Source organism: Pelmatolapia mariae, linkage group LG1, assembly GCF_036321145.2.
Source record: "Pelmatolapia mariae isolate MD_Pm_ZW linkage group LG1, Pm_UMD_F_2, whole genome shotgun sequence".
Lineage (NCBI taxonomy): Eukaryota > Metazoa > Chordata > Actinopteri > Cichliformes > Cichlidae > Pelmatolapia > Pelmatolapia mariae.
Window position 1 is genome coordinate 38,348,254 of NC_086227.1, and position 26,583 is coordinate 38,374,836.

Sequence of the window (26,583 nt, forward strand, 5' to 3'; positions counted from 1 at the left end):
TGGCCTACAAGTAAGAAAGCACTATGAAAATACAGCATGGATATGTAAGAGCTATTTGAAAATGTGAAATATAGACATTCTTAACTCATCATAATAAGGCCAGTATGTTAATGTATGTTAAGATCATCTTCTCTGAGGTGCGATGAGCTAATGGTCTCTCCTTTTCTGCATTAGGACTCTTAATATGCATTAATATGCGTTTCAAGAACCAGAAAACCTCAGTGGCACAGTCCAGGAGAAGTAAACCGGTTAAACGTACTTCACATCTTTTATGTTGCTGATATAAACTGTAAACCTACTCTGTTGTGTAACGGCATAAAAAGACTGTAGGAATCACAATGTATATAAAAGCGAGGATTACAGTATTAAGACTGCAGCTCAGGCTTGCTTTGAGAGGGTGAGGAGGATGATGGGAGGGGGCCGCATCAAAGCAGGCTGAGAGAGGTTCCCATGGGAGAAAGAGCGAGGCCACCCACTCTGAATAATAACTTCATTATCCTCAACACACCAGAGTCCTGTGATAAAAACACTGCTTTTACTTTCATTCAGATTTACAGAGTTTCACTCAGTTCAGCCTCTAATCCGGAGTGCAGCAACAGAAGAGTCTCACTCCTGAGATCACTTCACAACGTAAACACACCAATTAGGAGGAGGTCAGAGGTCAAACCAGTGGGTTTAAGCTCCTTCCTGTGTTGCGCCTCAGGCTGAGCAGTGATATGGATTCAGTGTCAGTGCGAAGAAACAGAAAAACAAGCAGAAATATTGGAGGTCAAACCCTAAAATAATTGGGCCGACGTGGGACTGAAAGTGAAATTCTGGAGTTTAAGACAAGATTTAAACAAATCTTTTGCCGTCTGACTCACAAGCTCCAGGTGTGTAGGAACAGTGGAGAGATCAAACAGGCAAAGTAAACAGAGATAACTCTGTTACTGAGCTTACTGTACTGAGATTATTTTGGTATTGTGAACCGGAACGGGAGGGACCAGACAAACCTGATCAGCATACCTCATGCGTTTCACCACCCATCAGGATAACACCACACTACGAAGACAGAGGACGGTGTGTCTGTACAACAGAGACCACGACCAGCTGGAACTGGAGTCCAAAGCTGGTCGCATGAAGAAAAACCACAGAAGCTCTGTAACTGCAGATATAGGAACTGAAGGAAAGACATCAACTACCAGGCGTCATTTTACTGACAACCAGCCAATCAGTGGGCTTCACGTTCTTTATAGAGCACACTATAAGCCACTATAACTAACCCACTGTCAATGGCAACAGCACTAAAGGATCATGGGTATTGTAATGTTAGCAAGCCAGTAAACATAAACCTGCAAGCAATATGTGGACCAATAAGGAATATTTTACATTTAAGCAAGACATGTGATGCCCCCTCAAGTTTAACAGCTTGTTAGTGACCAAACAGAGTAAGGGAAAAATGATGAGTGGATAGTCTGGTGACCAGTTCAGAGCATACCCTGCCTCTCACAGTGTGACAGCCCTGAACATATGGCAACAATGGCTGGATGGATAAATATTACACCTACATTATTGTATGCTAAATGTTATGCAGCTATCTGCAACCAGATGGTCCACAGTTGTTGGGAAATGCCAAAAATCTGTTATTCTCGGCCTGAAACTGAACATTTAACAGTGTTTCCTGAAAACCCTCTGCTGTCTGATCATTTCCTGATAACATTTACATTTACAATAATTGATTACACAGCAGTGGAGAGTAGACTTTATCAAAGTAGATGTCTTTCTGAAAGTGCTGTAACTAAGTTTAAGAATATAATCCACCCACTGTTATCATCTTCAATGCCCTGTACCAACATAGAGCAGGACAGCTACCTGAACGCTACTCCAACAGAGGTCGATTATCTTGTTAATAATTTTACCTCCTCACTACGTACGACTCTGGATACTGTAGCTCCAGTGAAAACTAAAGTCTCAAATCAGAAGTACCTGACTCCGTGGTATAATTCTCAAACACGTAGCCTAAAGCAGATAACTCGTAAGCTGGAGAGGAAATGGCGTGTCACAAATTTAGAGGATCATCATTTAGCCTGGAGAAATAGTTTGTTGCTTTATAAGAAAGCCCTCCGCAAAGCCAGAACATCTTACTATTCGTCACTGATTGAAGAAAATAAGAACAACCCCAGGTTTCTCTTCAGCACTGTAGCCAGGCTGACAAAAAGTCAGAGCTCTACTGAGCCAACAATCCCTTTAACGTTAACTAGTAATGACTTCATGAACTTCTTCAGAAATAAAATTTTTATCATTAGAGAAAAAATTACCAATAATCATCCCACAGATGTAATATCGTCTACAGCTACTTTTAGTACCATTGATGTTAAGTTAGACTCTTTTTCTCCAATTGATCTTTCTGAGTTAACTTCAATAATTACTTCCTCTAAACCATCAACGTGTCTTTTAGACCCCATTCCTACAAAACTGCTCAAAGAAGTCCTGCCATTAATTAATTCTTCAATCTTAAATATGATCAATCTATCTCTAATAATCGGCTATGTACCACAGGCCTTCAAGGTGGCTGTAGTTAAACCTTTACTCAAAAAGCCATCTCTAGACCCAGCTGTCTTAGCTAATTATAGGCCAATATCCAACCTTCCTTTCATATCAAAAATCCTTGAAAGAGTAGTTGTCAAACAGCTAACAGATCATCTGCAGAGGAATGGCTTATTTGAAGAGTTTCAGTCAGGTTTCAGAGCTCATCACAGCACAGAAACAGCTTTAGTGAAGGTTACAAATGATCTTCTTATGGCCTCTGACAGTGGACTCATCTCTGTGCTTGTCCTGCTAGACCTCAGTGCAGCGTTTGATACTGTCGACCATAATATCTTATTAGAGCGATTAGAACATGCTGTAGGTATTACAGGTACTGCACTGCAGTGGTTTGTATCATATCTATCTAATAGACTCCAATTTGTTCAAGTAAATGGAGAGTCCTCTTCACCCACTAAGGTCAATTATGGTGTTCCACAGGGTTCAGTGCTAGGACCAATTCTATTTACATTATACATGCTTCCCCTAGGCAGCATCATTAGAAGACATAGCATAAATTTCCACTGCTATGCAGATGATACGCAGCTCTATCTATCCATGAAGCCAGGTAACACACACCAATTAGTTAAACTGCAGGAATGTCTTAAAGACATAAAGACCTGGATGGCCGCTAACTTCCTGCTTCTTAATTCAGATAAAACTGAGGTTATTGTACTTGGTCCTGAAAATCTTAGAAATATGGCATCTAAGCAGATCCTTACTATGGATGGCATTACCTTGGCCTCCAGTAATGCTGTGAGGAACCTTGGAGTCATTTTTGACCAGGACATGTCCTTCAAGGCACATATTAAACAAATATGTAAGACCGCTTTCTTCCATTTGCGCAACATCTCTAAAATTAGAAATATCCTGTCTCAGAGTGATGCTGAAAAACTAGTTCATGCCTTCATTACTTCCAGGCTGGACTACTGTAATTCGTTATTATCAGGATGTCCTAAAAACTCGCTGAAAAGTCTTCAGTTAATCCAAAATGCTGCAGCAAGAGTACTGACAGGGACTAGAAAGAGAGAGCATATTTCTCCTGTCTTGGCTTCCCTTCATTGGCTTCCTGTTAAATCCAGAATTGAATTCAAAATCCTGCTCCTCACTTACAAGGTCTTAAATAATCAGGCCCCATCTTATCTTAATGACCTTGTAGTACCATATCACCCTATTAGAGCACTTCGCTCTCGCTCTGCAGGCTTACTTGCTGTTCCTAGAGTATTTAAAAGTAGAATGGGAGGGAGAGCCTTCAGTTTTCAGGCCCCTCTTCTGTGGAACCAGCTTCCAGTTTGGATTCGGGAGACAGACACTATCTCTACTTTTAAGATTAGGCTTAAAACTTTCCTTTTTGCTAAAGCATATAGTTAGGGCTGGACCAGGTGACCCTGAATCCTCCCTTAGTTATGCTGCAATAGACGTAGGCTGCCGGGGATTCCCATGATGCATTGAGTTTTTCCTTTCCAGTCACCTTCTCACTCACTATGTGTTAATAGACCTCTCTGCATCGAATCATATCTGTTATTAATCTCTGTCTCTCGTCCACAGCATGTCTTTCATCCTGTTTTCCTTCTTTCACCCCAACCGGTCGCAGCAGATGGCCGCCCCTCCCTGAGCCTGGTTCTGCCGGAGGTTTCTTCCTGTTAAAAGGGAGTTTTTCCTTCCCACTGTCGCCAAAGTGCTTGCTCATAGGGGGTCATATGATATGATTGTTGGGTTTTTCTCTGTATTTATTATTGTGCGATCTACTGTACAATATAAAGCGCCTTGAGGCGACTTTTGTTGTGATTTGGCGCTGTATAAATAAAATTGAATTGAATTGAATTGAATTGATCTCTTGTTAACAGTATTAAAATGATATCGCTGATACAAGTAGTGGCAGTTCAGTCATTCGGGAGGGGTTCAGGGAAGGGCCACCACTCCTCCACATCAAAAGGAGAGGACTAAGCCCATCACCTCCTGGGTAAGATATTCCGGCCAGGCATGTGCTGCCAGTAGGAGGCCCCGGAGTGAAACCAAGGCAATTTGGAGAGCTAACATTTATAGGCTGGCGTGGGAAAGGCTCAATGTTATCCCGGAGAAGGAGATGGTAAGATGGAAGTCTGGGCTTCCCTGCTGCCCCCACGACCTGACTTCAGATAAGTGGAAGAAAATGGCTGGATGATTTATTGTTTTAGATTTGAACTTTTATTGAAATTGTTGGCATGAACCTTTGAACAGCCTGCATCATTCTCAATGCACAACACAAAGCACCATACTTTTCCGTTGCAATTTTTTTAGTTTTTCAAATGTTAATTTACCACATTTTAATCTAAGGAGCTTGGAAAGAAAAGCGTCTGGACTTCTTAAAGTTGCTTGAAGACGTTTCATCTCTCATCCGAGAAGCTTCTTCAGTTCTCGGATGAGAGGTGAAACGTCTTCAAGCAACTTAAAGAAGTCCAGACGCTTTTCTTTCCAAGCTCCTTAGACTACGATGATCTGGATGACTGAGAACCTTCACAGACATACCACATTTTAATAATACGTCAACATCTTTTGTTGTAACATGTTTTCAAATTATTTTTAACATTTTCGACTGCTCGTCATCTGTCTGGAATATAATGTTGATAATGCACAATGTGAGGTGCTGCACAGTGATTCATTATTGAAAAATTTGTTAAATATTATTCATTTTTGACATTTTCCATTAAACGGTTCTCAAATTTAACTTCATATCTGAGTGTTGGTCAGTCTCATTTTTTCCCCCCACGTTTAGTCGACTAAGAAATGAGTCGCCAGGAACATCCCTGGTTGATAGCCTAATTTATACTCAGCATGTGTTGCCATTCACCGATCAGGTATGACATTATGACCTGCCTAATTGGTTGGATCGGGCTGTACGGGCCAGCCTTCGCTCTACATGTGCATTAGTGAGCCTTGGCTGCCCATGACCTCATCACTGGTTCACCATCGTTCCTTCTTTGGACCACTTTTGGTGCTCAGACCAGGTCGACCCAAATTCTAACATCAACTTTTGCTCACCACAGATGGAAGCTAAAGTCATATTGCATTTGATAAAATGCAGTCTTGAAACCATCTTATCACGCTAGTTTTTGGGCTTTTTTTTTTTTTTTTTTTAAATGACATCTTGAAAGGGTCTATGGATCATAGAAGACATAGCTGACCCAGAGTCAGCTATGAGGTCAGGAGACTGTGTTTGCACACTGACTGGAAAAATCTTTATGAAACCAAAAATCAAGTTTCTAATTACTGGTTGCTGTGAGACTTTTTTCTGTAGCTACTTCATACTATATTTAAAATGTCCATTCAACCATCACGTTATGCTTTGCTTTCATTCTTCAGATGTTACTTTTTCAGTTTCTCTGTTGCCGTCAGTACTTGGTGCCATTTTTAAATGAGCATGTGGGTGGAAGAGAAAAGAGCTCCTGTTTAATAATCAGGATGGAGCCTCTGAGATAAACTAATGTAATATCTCAGGTTCAGCTGGTTTTATGAATAGTTAGTGGCAGCCCGTGTCTCCCCTGAGGGTCATGATTCATCCTACCAACTGTTCGGCTGACTGCTCAGCGGCAAACCAGTTCCTGTTGGGTGTGGAGGAGGAGGAGTCAGCGGCGTGCTGAAACTGTTCACATGTTTAAACAGCCCAGCCACAAAAGGGGGTCACGGTTCCACAAAGCAGAGGTCATGACTGTTTTAGTTACCAATCATGGTAACATGGCATGGGGAGGGAGGAGCTATATAGGCGAGGGACCCACAGGACATATGACCTTTTAACCCCCCCCGTTCCAGAGACGTGAACACTGACAGGCCAGGCCAGCTGTCAGCTAAAGGAAAAGTAGAGATTTCTGACGGCAGAAACCAATTCAACCAGTGACGGAGACGCGCTCAATCCAGATACTGAAAAAAAAAGCTCATGCCAGGCTCAGTCTGTCCAATCAAAGCAGTGATTGAGTAAAACACTCCCTGATTAAGAAAACTGACCTCAAAGGTATCTTTAATGCTAGAGATTTTTCCCTCTTTCTCCCACATTTCCTTGCGGGGAAAAGCCTGATATGCACTTCTATTGGTCAAAGTAAGCCACGTGTGAGGGGCGTGGAAAGGGAACATTGTGATGTTGATATATAAGAAAGCAAGAGGTCTCTTAAGTTCTGCTTGCATCAAAAAATGTTTTGTGCCACAATAATAAAGTCTATGAAATGATAATAAAAGGATGAAGTGATGTGCGCAGAGGGAAATAATATTTTAATCCCTGTTGAATTTGTAAGTTTGCTCACAAACTGAGTGAAGGTAACAACTGTTGCTCTCATTTTTGGGGCATGGAACAAATAAAATGACCGTCAGTTGCCCTTAGTCTGGAGTAGGGCTGGGCCATATCATACCGTTCACAGTAATACCGGTATAACGTTAGGCAACGATAAGAAAATGAAGTATCGTGATAGAATATGGGCAAAACGCGCATGCGCAGTGCGTTTGTTTTCATATGCACATGGCGGAAAAAGCATGGTGGCGACGGAGAATGAGAAGGACGAAAGCGGATCGTATGAAACAGATGAACCAGAATTGGTTTGTAAAAATGCTGCAACTTCAGTGGTGTGGAACTGGTTTGGCTTTCGTCTGTCAGATATGCACCAAAGCACAATTTTTGCTAGAGCATGCTAGCGGGCCGTCGTTATTACCGTGTTTTTCGGAAAATAAGGCACACTTAAAATCAATCCTTTGATTTTCTGAAAAAAATCGACAGTGCCCCTTATAATCCGGTGCGCATTATGTATGAATTCTGGTTGTGCTTACTGACCTCAAACCAATCTTATGTGGAACACGCCGCTCAAAAATCTGTCAAAACTGTAGACATAAACTGTACGTGCTGGCCTCCTTCACTGCATGCAAACAACACTCTGCACATAAAATAAAAAGATCCATATTCTTATATCTGCAGCTGTATTTGCACAAGACCACAGTTCAACAACAGCCTCATGCCACTCACATATTTATATCCATTTGATGTGGCTCCCTTACTCAGGACGAACACTAAGAAACCTTCAGTGCAGACGGTTTCTGCAGAAACACACAGCCAACAGTTGATCACAACAAAAACACCCCCACACAGACACACACACGTCTGGCAGTTCATGTTGCCGATTGTGGCTGGGAGATAAAAATCAGATGCTATTTTCCTTCTCCTCTGTTGCGCTGCTGCGATGCGGCTAACCACAGGCGGCCCACCCTGATACAAAACACGCTGCTTTTGAAATCAGTGACGATCCTTAACAGAAAAACACCTCGACACGTTAAACTAGACAGATGTTTGATTGTCCCACAGGGATGTGCAGCTTCTGTCACTGTGGCTCCACATCCCTCACCACAGCACAGCGTCAGAGGTCTGTGAAGCCTTTTCAACAGCTTCATGTTATCTGATGACCTCTGGTGAAATGTGGAAATTACAAATGCAGACAACCTCTGTTTCCTTAACGATTACAAATCTAACAGGGCCTGCGGGTCACACAAGTCCCGTGTGAAAATAATAAAGCATGTCTGTATCGGGAAGCTCCACGGTGTCGTTTTTTATCTCCTGCTTCATTCATCAATATTTCCTTTAACCACAAACTGCTTTTTTCTCATTCAGAGACTTGTTTCTGTTTGCTGTGACCTGTTGCAGCTTGTTTAAAGTAGAGGACAATTAAAGTCTTATCTGTCTGATACGATCAGGCAGATGAGACTTTAATTGTCTAATCTGCAAATGATGAGCAAGAATGAACAGAATGAGCATGCCTTTACTCCGAAAATCCCAGATGTAAACTCATCATGAGAGGAAAACATGACAGATGAGACGGCGTACCAGGCAGCGATCCACAGATAATAGGAAAGGAATGCTACAGATGCACATCCACAATCACACACAGAGGAAATCAAACCCTGCAGCCTCAGGCTCAGAGTCTGCTCAGGTATTTAAAGTCGCCATCTAATTGGTAAAATGCCACTTGGTTACCACAGGTGAATATTTTAATCAACAGTGACTATTTGAATTATTTGATGGGATTTTCTGACAAATATAATAAGGCTTGCTGTGTGGTGCAGACAGTCCAAGAAGTCAGCTTCAATTCCTCAGAGCGTTTCAGGAAGTTCCAAAAGCAGATCGAGGGCTACTGCTGCTGCTGGAGTCCGACATGACTCGAACTGGGAAGGCATCAGGAAGTTAACAGGAGGCAACAAGGGCCAAGAAAGCTGGTAATCAGCTACTGAAAAAGCAAATGCAGATCTGCCAGGTCGTCCACAGCACTCCAATCAAACTGGCATCAAAACAAAGCTTACTCCTAAGCACCGACGGCCAATGAGAGTCACTCACACCGACATTACAAGCTGAAACTTCTCTCACCACCTGTTAGCACTGCAAACAGACTCTGAAGATCTCGCACCTGGGAAGAAGTTTTCCAGTTGGTCTGTTTCCAGTGACTGGAACTCTGTGTTTTTACCTTTCGTGCTCTTTGAGTGCATGGAAGGTAAAAACAAACGAAAAGGCTGTTATGCAAGTGGATATGGGACCACCAGCCTAGAGTTTAACTCATACACTCTGGACACCATTCAGGAAGGCTCAGTTTCAAGATTTTGGTCTCAATGGAGGAAAAAATAAAACTGGAGAACCGATACCAAGTCATGGAACCAAGCTGATTCTACTGCATGCCTTAGATTATCAGTTCTGTCAGCACTGGCAAGTTTTGTTTACTTTCCTCCACAGTCGTGCATTGCAAAATAATGATGTCATGAGCATATGCATTCATAGTTAAGCCTACCTGGTAATCCGTTTCCTCACTGCCTTCAGACAGAGAATAATACACCTGCACTGACACTTTAAACCTGCACAGGGCTACTTTTTACCCATAGAAAATTCATTAGAAAAATCAATGACAGGATTGTGGTATCAATAAAATCTCATCAATCTTCTTGCTTGTGATTGTAGCACAAAGGAAGAGAAAAGAAGAAGAAGAGGAGGACATCAGGTTGTTCTCTGATGAAGCTGCAACTTAAAACTGACAGTCACAATCTGCCACAATAATAACAGCATAAAATGTCACAACAAAGTGACCATGATGTTCTCTCAGGTTCAGATGCTGTCAGATTCATGGGAGGCATACGTGTCTGAAAGGGCCTTGAAATGAAATGCAGATTATCAGGAAATGTCTTCAGTTTGACTCTTCAGAACTAAAAGTGTGTTTGTATTGTAGTATACATTATTTAACTAGAGAAGAAGAAACAAAACTCAAACTAACAAAGCCTAAGCAATAAAACTAAACTGGAAGCAGAAAAGACGTGATATAAAATCAGCTAAAGTCAGCGAGGTCCTCGGCTTCAAAGCAAACACTCCTTTCACTTTGCTTTCACACTGCCTGTGGTCTTTGTTTCTGCCTCCTGTGGAGTGTTTTCACAGGAGTTCACACCTTCATGAGGCCAGGCAGCAGCTGAGCCACCATCCATCCCACATGAACACAAACCTTTCTCAAACCTGAAGGGGAACAAAAACGTCTCGGCGTTCGGCGCCACAGTGCTCAGACCGATAGCGTAGAGCAGTGACCTTGACACACAGAGTTTCTAAAACATGAGATTAGATTTGCAAGTTTCTCACAGCGAAGAGCTGACAGGCTGCTCAATAAGCTGAGCTCAGCTGGCTGAGTGGGAGGACAAAAAGCCCAACTTCAAGGCCCTTTATAGGGGAAAGAGGTAATGGCTGGTCCCTGTGGGACACGATTTGATTTAAGGGCCGAGCTAAACTCAGATCATTGAGAGGCTCAGAGGGGCTGCAGGGGTACTCGATGGGGAAAAGTCTAAAGCAAGAAAAATCTTCTCCTCAAGAGGAGAAAATCAAAAAGCCAGAAAAACAGTGAGCTGTCCCAAGTACCTGTACACATTCAGAGCTAAATATTTCAGTTCATCTTCAAACTCAGCCTGAGGTGACTTTTAACAACAGAAGCTGGTCCAGGATCTGGTGTAAACAACCGCATGGTTCATCTGTGTATCACATTACAAAACCCCAGTATCCCACATCAAAGGTGTTCCTCATGTGAGCTTCACATCCTAATTATTACTGCAGCAAACTGAGCCAAAACCGAAGCTCAACCTGCAGCGTGATGAACACTGCTGCACCCTTAAACCCCAAACTACAGACAGGACATGAAGGAAGTCTGTCTGCAGGATGGGGCGGCTTACGTTCAAGTGGCAGCAGGTAGGACTGTAAACAGAAACAATGCAGATTACTTGAAAGCCTCTCTCTGATGCGCCGACAATATGTTTTCCCCTCAAATGACCTTCAGTGAATTCTGAATGTTTCAATTCCAGTGCAGAGAAGCAGCAGATTTCTGAACTCCATTACTGCAGATTTCTGCAGGTGCTTCCACCATCTTTGACTTTGTTAACTCAAAGATGCCTGCAACAAGCTGCCAACAGTTCTTCATAACACATTGATCCAAAACAGTTTCAGCCACATCTGTCCATCTTAAAGACAAATTATCACCTAGCAGAATCACGTCATAATTCAGTCACCTCAAAGGTAAAAAGTCACCTAACAAGTCCACAGATACCTAATCTGAGTGGATTTAACCTGATATAACAGAGAAGAAACATATTAACAAAAAAAACAACACAAAAGTTGTTTTTTTTTTTCTTTTGTAAATAACTTTACTGAACACAAGAATCCTCGACAAACCAGCTGGTTTAAATAAAGTCATGTAAGGAGTGGGTCTAGGACAGCCGTTCTGAGACGTTTGTGCTCAGCATCAAAGCTGCAGCTACTGTAAATACCACCATAAACGCCTTCATGTGGGCTGTTTAAAGTTGCCCAGTTACAGACCAGAAAAGCAGTCATGCTCACTTTATCGCCTTCTGTTTACATTACATTGGCGGAGGACTCAACTGATGCACCGATTGTAACTTCTACTCCTACGTTTACCTCTGTGCATGCTGCAGACTCATCTCTGCCACAGCACTGTAATTTATCATTATACATACATAACAGTATTATGACTGATTACATCTGTAATGCAGTTGAAGTCTGATTACACCAGTCTGACATTTATAAAAACAGGTTGTAAAAAGTCATTAAAAAGAAGTTTAAAAAGTTTGACACTTCTTTGATACTTGATAATGTATATCAAGTATCAAACATACATTCAATTTACCATTTAATTTTTTCTTAAAATAAATTCCAACACATAGGATCCATATAAAACTTGTAAAAAAAAGTGTGCTGCTTCACATCCTCTCTCCTCTTGTGTATCTGGGCACAAGCTTCTTCCCACCTTTAACATTTAACCTTTCCCCACTGAAAAAACCTTTCCCCTGTATTTCCCTTGGAAATCAATACATTACAAAACTAAAAGTCATGTTAAAAAAAAAAAAACCCACAATCATTCATATGTGGTAGCGAATATGAGAGCAGACACAGGCCTAGAATCACCAGCTGCAGTCCAAAGTGGTGGAGTTGGAGTCTGTCAGGATGATCAGCATCCTCTGGGCAGCTGAATGATATCATGAACTGCCACGACAGCAACCTGCCACAGAGCCTTTAGAGAAAATGCACGACAGGAAAAAGCTGGGACCGGCTGCTTAGCTGTGACTCAACTTTTTAATTAAGTGTTGTTTGGATCCTGCATGATCAATGAAGATAATAAGATGAAGACAAAAATGCTAAAACGAGTAGGGAATTATAGTGCAGTGGACCACCCATGTAAAGTTTGCAAGTGGAAAACAATGAAATACATCTAATATCCCACATGAGGGACCCTGAAGCTCTCTGCATGTGTGGCAGGATTCACCTCACACTGAAGTAGGTCAGAGAATTTATTGGCCTGGGGGGAATCTTATTTTACGGGTGTTATATTCAGGTAGCGTGTTTTTCGGTGGAGGGGTGTTTTCCCAGATGGAGCTGAGGGTGAAGGGAGGGGGAAGAGGCTTCATGTTTCAGGCAGGCTGGGGCAGGAAGATGACAGGGTGCTGAGGTACGGTGAGGACCTGCAGGAACACTGGCTCTTTGTGCTGCCTCCTCCGAAGCGCATCGCCGCGGGTCCATCCCAACAACGCAGCACTCAACACCGCGGACGACGACCACTTCCTATCGCTGACGAGTCCCAAGAGATAAAAATATTTCCGGCTGAGCTGCAGCCTGCAGGTTCAAAGGCTGAGCTTTTTTCCTCTGACATCTGACCCGAGAGGCAGCGTGAAAAACAGCTTCCATCAGGAGGTGAAGTGAAGCCCACTGGGTCAGTGTGTTAAACCCGATACGCAAGATGAGCAGCCAGCTCATGGAAACCTCTTCCATCAAATCCTGTTTACTGGAAGCGGATTTCTTTAGCCGTTTTAAGAAGTATTACCAAATCTGGCGATGTCATGAAATCATTTTTTTAAGTCACCCGAACTAATTATCTTGAATTACACTGAGGCTTATCTGGTGACATGTTTGTTGTAAGAATGTCAACGATCCATGACCACACCTTGTTTTCTGTGTGTAACCTCCATCAGTGTGAGTCCATTATCTGAGTGCCTCAAACATTCCTGCAGAGCTTCAAGGCTCTGTAAATCAGAGGCGTTTGGACTTGTCGAGGGGCTACTGGGTAAAAAGACGGTGTCGCAGGAAGAGCCTGAACACGTCCGCTGATCTTTATATCTCAATTTAACCCATGTGAGGTCCAAGGCATCAATGACGAGAAGTAACCCTAACCCCACTGTTTGAGAAAAATAAAAAGGCTTTTGGGGAAAAACTGAAATAATTTTTAGTGTGTGTTAACGGGAACTTTTTCTTTTTTTGCCCCAAATGCCAGGTTGGTTTTCAGGGTTTGGATCAGGGGGTACTGAGACCTCACCTTAAATCCAGTTAAATGAACACAGCTTATTCCACAGTTGTTCTGAGGAAAAAGAGTACATTTATCTCTATCCTAACATCACGTGCAAACCGGTGGAGGTCATGTCAGGCTGTGTCTTGCTTCTGGCAGTGTCAGAGCAGCAGTTTGTCAGATGAAAGCTGTGATGTGCTGAGATTAAATGTTTTTATCTTACAGAATAAAAATAATTAATGCAGGAGTGTGTTGAATAATGTTGGGCGTTTCTGCTTATTTAATAGGCTGTTTATGGAGATGACGATAAGTGCGCCATCACCAAAATCTCAAACACTGATTCGCATCACAGTATAGTGCCATTTGGGTCATCCCAGCAGGGGGTTGGTCTGCTAATCACAGAGAGAGGACTGCAGGCCAGGGAGAAAGCCAACTGCTATGAACCCGGTTAGAAACGGGTCATTCATGAGGGACGTTACAGACCAGTATGATGAAACATGATGGCATAACATCACAGTCTGAGTCAGCTGCTGAGGTGAGGACAATTTCAGTTCAGAGACAGGAACACGGAGCAAAACATCTGGAAAACTGACCAAAGATGGCTGTGCTGCGACTGTAGTGTAATTTTCTGAGTGATTTTCTGCTTTAAAAACAGTTGACTGATCAACCAGTAAATTATTCCAGGTATCATCTCTACACTCCATCAGGACAACCTCCTGTCTGGTGGACTTCTGGTTCTAACTCCTGCAGAACCTTTACGGTTCTCCAACATGCCTGAGCACGTGTTCTTCAGCCTCGCAATATTTCACCTTTGTGTGAAACACACCCAATCACACTCCTCCATGGCAACAACATTTCATCTCTGCTCAGGTGTGTGTGTGTGTGTGTGTGTGTGTGTGTGTGTGTGTGTGTGTGTGTGACTCAGCCTCCAAAGTGTGACTCACTGAAACAACAGCCACACACTTATTTATCTCCATTGTTACCAAGTTGCACTGTGGCAATCGGAGCAGACTGGACATGAGATCCAGGGTCTTATTTTCAAGTCTTCTGGTCATGAAGAGTGACCAATCAGGGCTTTTACTGGATTAAAATGGACCTTTGAGGGGTGACTTATTACGACTGGTCCACATATAGCCAAGGCTGTGTCACATTACCTCACAGAAATCTGTGTATTTTTAGATATTTCATTTAAAAAATATATATATATATTATTTTTATCATCAGGTAAAATAGTAGGAAAAGGGGCAAAACCTCCAGCAGGAGCCAACATTTCTGAAGTCACAACAATGAAGCACTGAAAGCCCGCAAAGCATTTCAGTCCATAATAAATCACGATCATTAATTTTGAGTTAATCCAAGCTTCGACAGATGACATTTTACTCAGCAGCTTCTCCTCTAAGACTTACAAACCACAAACAAATCCCAGTGAACCTGATATAAAGCCACTGAATTATAATGTGATCAGAGGAGGAACCCTGCATTCATGCAGACAAGCTTTTAACACCTTTTTTTAACACCACTTCATTTACTTCACTGCTGCAGGAAAGCAGGAAGCTTTTAACTCCCTGAAAGAAAGGACCTCTTTTTACCCGTGAAAGTCTTCAGGTTTTGATAAACTAAACTTTTTTACCCTCTAACTTTTGTTCCAGGCATTTTGTTCAGGCAAAGCGATCTGTTTATTACACTTTAATAAAACTGGAAAAACAGGAATGTTGTACAATTTTCTGGCCAGCAGTGAGAAACCTCACAGCATACAGTGTAATAAGAGCTCACGGAAAAGAGAGATATCTGTGGCAAACAGTTTTGTGTTGTTACACTTCTTTTCTGCCAGATGGGAACTGAGATGTACTGCAGGGAGGGACGCTGCTGTGGCTCTTTGGGAACAAACTGAAGGTCAAACCAACACTGTGAACTTTCACTAAAACTTTGTCTCGCCTTCTTCTGAGTGTGATAAAATGTGCTCCTCGGGTCTGATGTTAGTTAATGAGCCCAGAGTGAACTAAACTACAGGTACAAATTTAAGTGTTCTACCATAAAATAAATGATAACCACTCTCTTCTGTTCACCCCCATATTAAAGCCATCTTTACACAGACTACAACGTTTCTATAGCATGACACAGACAGACAGTCAGTTAAATCCATTGCGAGGCAGAGATGTTTTTGTGCCATTGCCATCCTGATGTTAGGTGTGACACTAGCTGTGACAAATGAGGGGTAGACAGTGAAGCCGCATGCTTACTGGCTAACATGTGACTTTAAGTCATTAACCAATGAGCACCACCTGGATAATCCTCCTTCCTAACAGTGAAGGGGCTTCCACACAGGAAGTGAGTCGCTTGTAGTGAGTCACTTTACAGCTCACTCTTTGTTGCTAGCAGAAATTTCATGACCACAGGAGAGACCTTGTGATCCCGACTGTAGGTTCACCCTTTAAAACAAAAAAAAGTGAATGACCCTAAAATGATAAGGAGAAATTAATTCAACACGCCCCAAAAAGTTGATTCTGCTCACCTGGACGTGGCGTTTTCAGTGGGAGAAACCTGAGTGACTTGAGCTTAAGAAGAAGTAGACTTAAGATTCAACACAGAGGTTTAAATTAAGCTCAAGTGTTAATAAGATGGGACCTGATTATTTAAGAACTTGTGAGGACAAATATTTTAAATTAGACTCTAGATTTAACAGAGAGCCAGTAATCCCTGTAACAGTAATCCCTGAAACTGAAGACTTTCAGGTAGTTTAAGGACAGGCCCAATAATAATGAATTAAGGTAGTCTAGTGTAGAATTAGTACATGCATGAACTAGTTGCTCCAGTGTCACTTTGAGACAGGAGATGTCTAATTTTAAAGATATTGCGCAAATACAAGAAAGTAGTCCTACATATTTTGTTTAATATGCACACTGAAGAACATATCCTGGTCAAAAGAGGGAAAAAAAACCCATTCCTGACAGTGTTACTGGAGGCCAAAGTAATACCATCCAGAGAAGGAATCTGGTTGGACACGATATTTCTAAGACTGTTAGGGTCGAGTACAATAACTTCAGTTTTATCTGAATTTAGAAGCAGGAAATCAGAAGCCATCCAGGTGTTTAGGTCTTTAAGATATTCCTGTAATTTATCTAATCAGTTTGTGTTATGCAGATTGATGGATCAATAGAGCTTGATATAATCTTCATAGCAATGATGAAAATGTATTTGATTTCAAATAATATAATATAATATAATATAATGCATGCAAAATGCAAATAAAATTGGTCCTAGCATAGAACCCTGTGGAACTCCATAATTATTCTTGTGTGTGAGGAGGACTCCCATTAAGTTTAAGATGTTGTGGCCTTAATGATCTTACTTTGGTAAAAGTCCATCTGATGCTAAATAGTCATAACTGACAGCAATAATAAAACTACAAATCTACTAACAGCTCAGTAAGAAAACCAAACTAGGTTTACAGCCTATAAGGAAATCCTGAGAGGTGACGCACTGACCACAGGACCAAAACAAACAGATTTCAGGAGGAGCTGAGGGACAAAACAGGAGTACAATCCAAACCAGCATCATGACAGCCCACAACAGCTAAGCGCATTCAACATCACCACATTTAACATTTAACCCCAGGTTTCTCTGAAGGCTAGAGAAAAGCCCTCACGTGGTTGCAGCTCTTCATTAAAGACACACAAATGTCCTGGTATACATATTTTTGGGGGGTTGTTTGTTTTTTGTTTTTTTATGGAAACCTTCAACCACAATTCAAACTGACACTTAAAAACTTTAAAATAAAGATCTGAGAGTTTAAACTAAGTTTGGAAAAACACGAGAGGGTGAAGACAGGGACTCCAATTAAATATGCATCCAAAAAAGCTCTTACTGATGCTTTTATTTACTGCACTTTAGTTGTCTTCGTGAACTGTTACATACTCGTTTTATTGCATTTGTTTTGCTTTTTCATTCATGGACATTTTAAACTGCTGAACTAACAGATGATTCTGCTTTTCTCTGTCTTGCTGTGAGTCTGAACTCAGAACTCAAGAGGTTTGAATTTAGAGGTTTATTTCAGCTGAACGCAGACTCTGCTCCAAACCACACACACAGTCACTGCAAGGACTTTTTAACTGACTGAACACACACACACACACACACACACACACACACACACTTGAGGACAAATGTTTCAGAGTACACCTTGATGGAAACCCAACACCCTTGTTCTCCCCCCCCCCCCCCCAACAAATCTCGCTCAACACACACACACACACACACACACACACACACCCACCATGTGCTGCAGACTGCTGTTGGAGACTGAGTGTGTGTGTGTGATCTTACCATGTTTGCAGTGTGCTGTCAGTCGCTGTGTATTCCAGTTTAAGACCATTTTAGCTCCTCTCTTCCTGTCTGTCCGTCTGTCTGTCTGTGTGCCGTGTCTCTTGCCTCTGGTGAGGTCTGGTTCACTGCAACTCTCAGTCTAGCCTCTCATGTTAAGCCCCGCCCACCAGCTGCCAATCATGCATCTCTGGATCCTCCCCCGCCCTCCTCACCTCACCTCTCCTCTCTGTCACTCTCTGCTGGCAGAACTTTTTAAGGTACATCAACAAGATTCAAGTTACAAATGCTGCAAATAAATAATTTAAATACCAAACAAAGTTAATCCAGTTTCATCACAACCTGCAGAATAAAACCCAGGAAAACCATACAAGGAGCGGGTGAGGAGGGATCCTCTATCAGGGGAAATCTTGATAGCTCCAGTATGAGCAGGTTTATTTTTCTGTATTGTGCTCCTGAGACTTAAAACAGTTTGATTCAAAGAAGCAGTTCTAAACCATTTTCAGCTCATTTTAACTTCCCACACAGTAAAACATGATTTTTAGTGCTGTGTCAATGTGACTTGACATTTTTTAGAACCTTTTTTTATCAGCCCCAACTCCATTATGATCAGTTAGGTTTCACTGATAATGGCAGAAACTAACCTTCAGCCTTTATGTATCATTTTACTTTGCACTGAAGAATGAAACTGACATTCCTAAGCTGGGCTCTGTATTTGTATTCAGTTACTTGTTTGTCCTGATTTGCCTTATTTTTGTCTCGTGTCTCTTCATGTTCTGTCCTTGAGGCAAAAAAATTTTTAAAAATTAAAGGACCTCTTTGTTAAATAAAAGTTTAAAAAAGGTAATTTTTTTGTGAACAGACATGAAGCAAAGCCCCTGTAGAAAAAACACTTTCCACTTGTAGCCTTTTGAGCAAAGCCTTTCCCAGCAAAGAATAGTCACCCAAATCTTATTAAAAAGACTCAGTTTGGTTAATTTTCCCAAAAATAAGGCTTAAAAGCTTCTAACTCCTCACGTTAAGTGTTGTTTTAATGAATTACTTTGTAATGCATTACTCTAATCACATTACATTTTCCACTAATGCACTAAAGTAACGAAATTTACCTATTCAGACACACATTAAGGATGCACTGGGATAATCAGGAGTTCAGCATCTTGCCTCAGGACGTGTCAGCACAGACCGGGGGAAGCGTGGATCAAACCTTCCGACTAACAGACGTCCAACAGCCCCCCTAAGCTTACAGCACAATTCCCAGGTGGTATATGATGCGAGTGCTAAACAGGCAACATCCCACTTTGGTTCCAAGATCAGATAAGATCGAGTGTGCTCAGGGTGCCCACAAATATTCACATGTTGAATACAGTAATCCAAGACAGACAATATGCACACTCATTTTCTCAGACGTCGTAGAACATTTGAGTAACAATGCAAAGAATTTCAGTTACACACACACACACACACACACACACACAGCAAATGATCTTTGAAAAAAAAAAAGATTTGTTTTAGTTCCACCAGCAGGTCAAAGTGTCCACAATGAAAACAACAGACATGCTATTTGTTTTTATATAAACCCAAAGAAAATGTGTCCAACAACACGGACGATCAATGAATGCTCTGAAATATTCGGCTGATTTATCAGTCCTATGATTAATCCTTTTGCTCTTCAGTCTCCTCAAATTTTGGGATGTCTAGTGTTTCTGACAAGTATTCACTGAAATCAGGTATAAAACAGCTGCAGATGAGTCCATCAGCTGACTCCAAGCAGTAACCTAGGGACGCTTGCATCAAAGTCGTGAAGGATCGTTTTTGGCTCCTGCTGCCACCGAGGCTGAATGTGGTCACTGTTAAAAACATCTGCCTTGTGAATGCAGAGTAATGGCTGAACTGAAGGGCACTAGAGGCCTCTGCTGAATCCATTACTGCCCTAACAAGTCCCACATGTGACTCCGCACTGCTAACAGTTTGCCGGCTGGGAACAAAGACCCATACAGAACTGTACTGACTCCCACAGCCTCCAGTCTGAAACAAGTCGATGGTCACAGCTGGAGACAAACAGCTGCTGCTATCATCACAGCGGAGAGACCTCTGAGTTTGGGGTCGGGGGTCAGAGATAATGTATGGCTGTGGGCTAGTGAGATGCTGAAATGTGCCAATGCCTGAAGCAGAGTTCCTGCTGATATAGGTCACCTGATGACAGCTCAGACTGGACCAGAAACCAGCTGATGGTGACAGTGATGAAGGCTTTTCTCAAAGTTCTCAAAGCTCGAGAAGATTAATGCGAGTCAGTTTGATAGTGAGAGAAAATGGAAACACAAAGCCTAAAGCCTGTTATTACTGCCTGATATTAGACTCCTGCACAGTGCTCAAACTGTTCACTGAAGCTGGACTCCACAGAGAAGCTGATGCACCACTGAGACCAGCATAGGGTCGAGGGGTTTGTGCTGGTTTCCAGGGTGCTGCTGGGAATCTGTCTGTGGTTTCCAGGAGCTGCAGAGAAAAACTGCTTTCAGAGCGTCCGTGTGTAGAAAACAGAGACAAACTGGCAAGGTCACAATGGCTGAGGCTCTGAAAGGATGACATGGAGTCCCCCCACCACCAACACTACTACCCGGACGTTTATGATGGGAACACTGGGGACTCTGCCAGGCTCTCCTCGAATTCCCAGCTCTCCCTTCAAATTAGAATTGTGCTGACTGAAGATCTGCTTGTGTCATTCATCACGTATAATCGCAGGCAAATGAAAAACAAAAGACAGATGCCAGAGCAGAACCAGCAACGGGCTTTATTTTTAACCTTTCAGTAAAAGAAAAAAGAAAAAAGAAAAAAAAAACACTCATCCTAGGGCTGTGCGATATGACCCGATATAAGACATTTATCGTCCTGACAACGATATAAATCACAAAAATGTAATATTTTCTGTAAATTCTGTGAATCTCGGGCAGCTCGACTTGCGAGAAGTTTTTCCAGCTGGGCGTCGGGTACCTGGAGTCGAGTGTTTTAACCGATGCATGAAACGATACATTTTTAGACATAAGTTGTAACGGCCGCCGTTTTCTTTCAAAGTTTGAGTCTAAGGTTTATTTTTTAGCACCTGACGGCTGTTTTTTGCTTCTCATCCGTAAACTCTCTGCATACTCTTTCACATGATTCCGTTTATTTTGAAAAGTCTCAACAGGATCTTGAGCTTTATTGTGAAAGGTTTACGTGGAAAACAAACAAGTGGACAGCAGAGCCACGCGATGGTTTTACCGTCACTGTTGCTAACGACAACATGTAAAAACAGGCGCTTGTCCGTCCGTAGTGTGGTTATATTAAATATAAGAGAAAGAGAGAACTTTAACAAATTAATATAGCCACTACAGTGACCATCACAACGATGAAAAAAATATTGCTGTAAACAGTTTATTTTACGACACCACGAAACAAACGAAAGCGTAAAACAAAACGATAGATGTTTTTATATCGTCATCCGATATATATCGTTATATCAAACAGCCCTAACTCATCCTGTACTTTGAGGTAACTTTTAAATAATTTGATCCAATCAGAGAACGATACCCACCTGTTTGCTCTGAGCAGCATTTCCCTACATACAGACTTTACTTGCTCGCTCTTATTTTGAAAGTTGGTAACCAGTCAGCCCTACCCTTTCCAGTGTTTCCCACCAGCAGGCTGATCAGGTTGCTGTTGTGACAGTCTCTGATATCATTCAGCTGCTCTCCAGAAGATTTCTTTACTCGTAGATTAAAGGAGTGCAGCTGGAGACCATAGTTCAGGTTCAGTCCACTCCTACTTAACCTCCAGAGAACAGGTTCACCTGCTGAGCAGAATACAGTCTACCATCACTACCTGGATCTGGAGTCCAGGGGCGTTTCCCAATATGCGTACTTGTGCGTACTTGCGTTCTCGTGTACTCGTGATACGTCATCAGTCGGAGACCAAGTACTGTTCCAATTCGAAGTACGCATCACGCCGAGAACGCGAAAAAGTCCCGGATGTGTTCTCGATCCGCCCGTTTTATCGAGCATGCATCGGTGTAGACTTGGGACAGCTAAATATCCCACAATGCATTTCGTCCAAAACTCAACAGCAGACTCCCGGCACATCGTTTCCAACCCCCCCCCAAACTGCTCGCGGACTTCTCACTACTCAGGTTAAAGAAACCCCAGCAGCTGTCTATAGTATTGAGTGTCCACTAGAATAGAAATAAAAGCGTTCTAACATCTCACCTGCTTGTTTTTATTAAGGTATGTACACGTATGTACATGTACACTATTTTTATTAATAGAGGTTTCACTACTGAGGTTAACAATGATATATAAGTCACTTAGATCACTTCTAAATGTTAATGTTTGGTTTATTTCAGTGTTTTATTTGTTCCTGAGTAAACCGGTTTGGCTGTGATTAAAGTTAAGCTTCACAACATGTTACTTACAGTTAAATTAAGAGGGGACGGCAGTAAAAACTCCGGACCTGTGACATCATCACGTACGCTGGTGTTCCGACTGTACAAATCACGAGTCCGTGCTCGCGTACTTGAGAATTGAGAAACGGCCCACGAGTCCGTGCTCGCGTTCTCGGCGGGTACGTACTCCCGTGCGTTCTCGGCGGGTACGTACTCACCGAGAACGCGAGTACGTACTCGCGTACTTGGGCATTGATAAACGGCCCAGATCTGACTGAAGAAGCAGCTGAATATTGATCCTCTAGTTATTGTGTGCATATGATTTATTTACACATAAATACACTACAAAAGTTTCCTGTTGACTAATATACTACTCATTTAAACTGGAGAGAAAAGGAAGAAAGAGAAAACAGTTAAAACTGAAGAAAAGGACAAGGTTTACCACCACAAACTATTTCTGCAGGAAACACCAGATCATAACATATCCGAAAGGTGCGCAGGTGGAGGACACAAGCATCCATGCTCTATTAGCCCCATCTAATCCCCCCACCTTTTTTTTTTTTATAACTGATGAGGGATTTAGGCAGGTCTCACACATATCCCATTTCCCTGTGTCTTGGAGCAGTATTGCTTAGTTATCTGCTAACAACACAGATCAGTAGACGTGTCAGGATCTGGGGGGCTCCTCTTCTAAACAAATGCCTGAGGGGGGAACAAAACCCCCTCTCAGCCCCTGTTACATAAATGTTCCTGCAGCTTCACTTGTTCTCTCATGTCTGAATAAATGCAGGAACTTCTTTTATGTGAAAGTCCTGGCGGCGATGTGACCCGTAATGTTTCTGCTGCAGCACACAGAGACAGCCAGCTTGAGTCATTCACAGCACAGCAGGCCCCTGTTTAGCAGCTCTGACAGCCCCTCTTATGACCAGAGGCCAAATATCACCAAGTGCCGTGTCTCTACCTAAAATGAACATGAATGTAATTGACACCTGGGTTTTACCAGCAAGTGAGAATAAACGGTTAGGAGACTATAAAAAGGAAAATCTGTAAAAGATTTAAATTTGGGTGGGACCTAGGGCTGCACGATTTTGCATAAAATGAGAATCACGATTTTTTTGCTTAGAATTGAGATCACGATTCTCTCACGATTTTCTTTATTTATATATATATATTTTATATATATATTTTATATTTATATATATATATTATATTTTTCCATATATTATATATATTTATTGCACTTATTAACTGCACATCAACTTCGTAACAGTTGAAACTGAACATAAAAACAATAAATACACATAAAAACAATAAATGCCTCACATTTTGTGGTTGCCGCAAAATGTTGTACTGCTTGAAATTCCGTCTCCACCGTTGCTCGACACTGCGTGCATAGAGCAGGTAGTGCAACAATAGAAAAATAGTTGCGGGACGGCACTGTGTAGCGTTTGTCTAGGGTGTTGATCATTTTCCTAAATCCCTCGTTTTGCACAGTGTTGATATATCTTTGGTCAGGTGATAAGTAATAGCCTCCGTAATTTCTTTGTGCCTGCGGGAGTTCGACGTGTATAGGGAAGCGCTGTATAAGGTTCCCGTTATTGATGTTTGGGTGGTTGACCGGGACGGATTTTCTCCTGTCACTTTCTCGTCATCCCTGACGTGTTCTCCGTTGTTTTTCCCTGCCAATTTGAGCATCACGGCACAGCTTATGTATCACGTGGTATAAGGCTCCGCCCTTGTCATTTGTTGAGCACGAAGAGTGAGCGCTTGTTTTCATGCAGATTACGTCCCGGATCAAAATGCGGTACAATCGTCGTCGTCTTTTTTTTTTTTTTTTTTTTTGAAATCGTTGTCATTTGGAAATGAGATCGCACATAAGTATGAATCGAGATCGCGATTTTCTAACGATTAATCGTGCAGCCCTAGTGGGACCACTTTTAAAAACCAGCACACAGTCCACAGGAACACTTCCACTGAGTCTCCTCAATGGTGTGGTGCTCGTTCAACTTGATATTTTTGTTGTCAGGGAATGGATGAAGAGGCATGGAAGCAAACAGGATAAATAGGAAGTCTGTGTGTCTGGTTAACTGTTAAATGTTGTCTCTCGGTTGCCTCGGGATGTTAAAGTCCACAAGGACAGCCTGACCTTGAAGGTCAAATTCATGGTCCATAACCTGATGAATGGGAAAAAAAATGACCATTGTTCTCCCTCCTCATCTGAGGTGCTGCCTCAGGCCTGGAAATCTGTGGACTCGTAAAATGAAAACTGCTGCCATAGCTGGAGACGCAGTTTTCGTTGCCAGAAATGTCCTTCACAGGACATCCGAGTCAGTTTGAAACTGAAACTTAGTGTCTCTGAATGTGTTTGAGGGGAAACAGCAGAGCAACAGCAGCCACGGTGGAAGCCTTCTAAATGACACCTGAGAAGACTATCATGAACATGAGATCAGACAAATTTTAAGATAAAGTGAGGTTTTAAATTTTTAATGACATGTTCTCAAAACTTTCCGATCTTAAATCATATCAAAGAATAAAATATCTTCTTCCTTACAGTAGGATCCCAGATGGACTCCAGGGGTTTTTTTGGGGGGGTTTTTTACGCCCATGAAAGATTTCTGTGGGCACTGAAAATTTAGTGGAGTTTCAGAGTAAAAAGACAGTTCAAGATCATCATAACTGGCTCTCTTTAATAATCAACACTAAAATAAAGAGGTATAACATGAAATAACAGTGACACAATTCCACTTTAATTTTAAACCGCACGCACGACCACACCGTGGACCGAACACAGGAACCGTTATACGCCTACTCCTGCTTACACTTCCACTGTCACATTGTTACCGGGCCACACGCCTTCCAGCACACCCTCTCACCTGAGACAAACAGGTGAGCTCAGCAGACCTGCACATGAGCACGCAGAGCATCAGTCAGCGTCAGTGACTCATGACCGCAGAGTACACAGCTAAATAAGACTGCATGAATGGGTGTAGAAGCTTTCACTGGATTAGTTGAGACAACATGAATGGGTCAGCAGACGCGGATCAAACAGCTCCAGCTCGGGCTTCAACACATTCCTCAGCACTGAAAAAGGTCCTGCACCCCATTCCTCAAATACAACAAAATAATGTGAAAAAACTGTGGATTCTTAAGAAAATTTGAGGTTTTCACCTTCAACCAAAGGGAAGAAAACTGTGCCAGAAACTGTGTCTTCATCCTTTGGTTTACCCAAATTTAAATATATTTACGTATTTATCAAATGGGCAGAAGTGGCAGTAAAATGCAGACTTAAATTAGATACCAATCAAGGACCAACCATGTTAAAAACACTCTCCAAACACTGATTTTGAGCCAGGAAAAGACTCTAATCACAGTTATTGACATCAGTCCGAGTCAGACTCCAAGGCATAAACAGCTAAGGGAACCAGAAATGAGACTGAAGGACTCGAGGGTTGTAGCTTAAGTCTAAACAAACATTTTGCTGGCTGTGCTTTTAATACACATACAGTAACTGGAGCTCCATCACCTGTGAGTAATTCAGTGCCGACCCATTAACCGTGACCCTGACCCTGTGTATGTGTGCTCGGCTGAAGAATGGTGGTCCACACAATAACAGACAGCTGCTTCAGCACATAATGAGGTTTCTGTGATGGAGACAGTTGATGAATGTTTCCAATGTGACAAACAAACACACCCGATGGAAGGAGAACAAAAGGAAGATTAATGTGAATCGTGTTCAAACACTCCTGTTTCCATCAGGGTTAAATGAATCCTGTTTACCTTCCACATCACACTCCGCTCCGCGGGGCCTGCAGTGCTCAGTCAAACGCTCACAGAAGACGCAGCGCTCACGTGACTGCACAGCATACTGTTTTATCATGTTTTCCTTCAGGCTGTTGCATGATAATGACATGTTTCTCCAGTTTAAAATCTCATCAGTCACTCACTCAGCTCTGACACCAGAGCCCCAGCTGCACAAACAGGCCTCAGATTATATTTGCACATTATATTTGCTCCTCTGACATTTTTAAAACCAATTTCTGCTCTTTCGTCTTTCGCTTAAAAAAATAAAACAAATGTTATTTATTTCTTTATGTCATTTAGCATGTTATCTTATTCATTTAGCTGTGCACCACTCGGGTGAACATCTGTTTATTTTAAATGTGAATTTTATCCGTTTACTTTTGCTCATCCGAGTATGAGAGTAAAATATTACTTCTTTTATTTAAATTTTCCCTTATTTGAATTTTTTTGAAGTTTTGATTTCAGATTAGTTTTTACCTTGATATCCATTTTCTTATACAGTATGTATTATTTTATATTATTGAAGTACAGGCCATTTTATTAAGCTTTTTATTGTCTTAACTGCTGTGATTGAGGATTTTCCTACTTAAAAAAATTATATTGTGTATTTGTTTATGTTTATGATATTTAATATTTTTTTTAGAAAAAAGCTTTCAACAAAATAAACGTTTT

The 26,583-nt window shown here is 41.8% G+C and overlaps 1 protein-coding gene across 1 annotated transcript in view; it reads right to left on the minus strand.

Annotated features, from left to right (window-relative positions):
* Positions 1–17,803, minus strand: part of plekhg4 (pleckstrin homology domain containing, family G (with RhoGef domain) member 4) — a 49,526-nt gene extending 31,723 nt beyond the window's left edge. Inside the window, exon 1 of the mRNA XM_063480518.1 lies at positions 17,703–17,803. Within this exon, the coding sequence (XP_063336588.1) occupies positions 17,703–17,705 (3 nt within the window). The 5' untranslated portion in view covers positions 17,706–17,803. The remainder of the gene's footprint in view (positions 1–17,702) is intronic.
* Between the last annotated feature and the right edge of the window lie 8,780 nt (positions 17,804–26,583).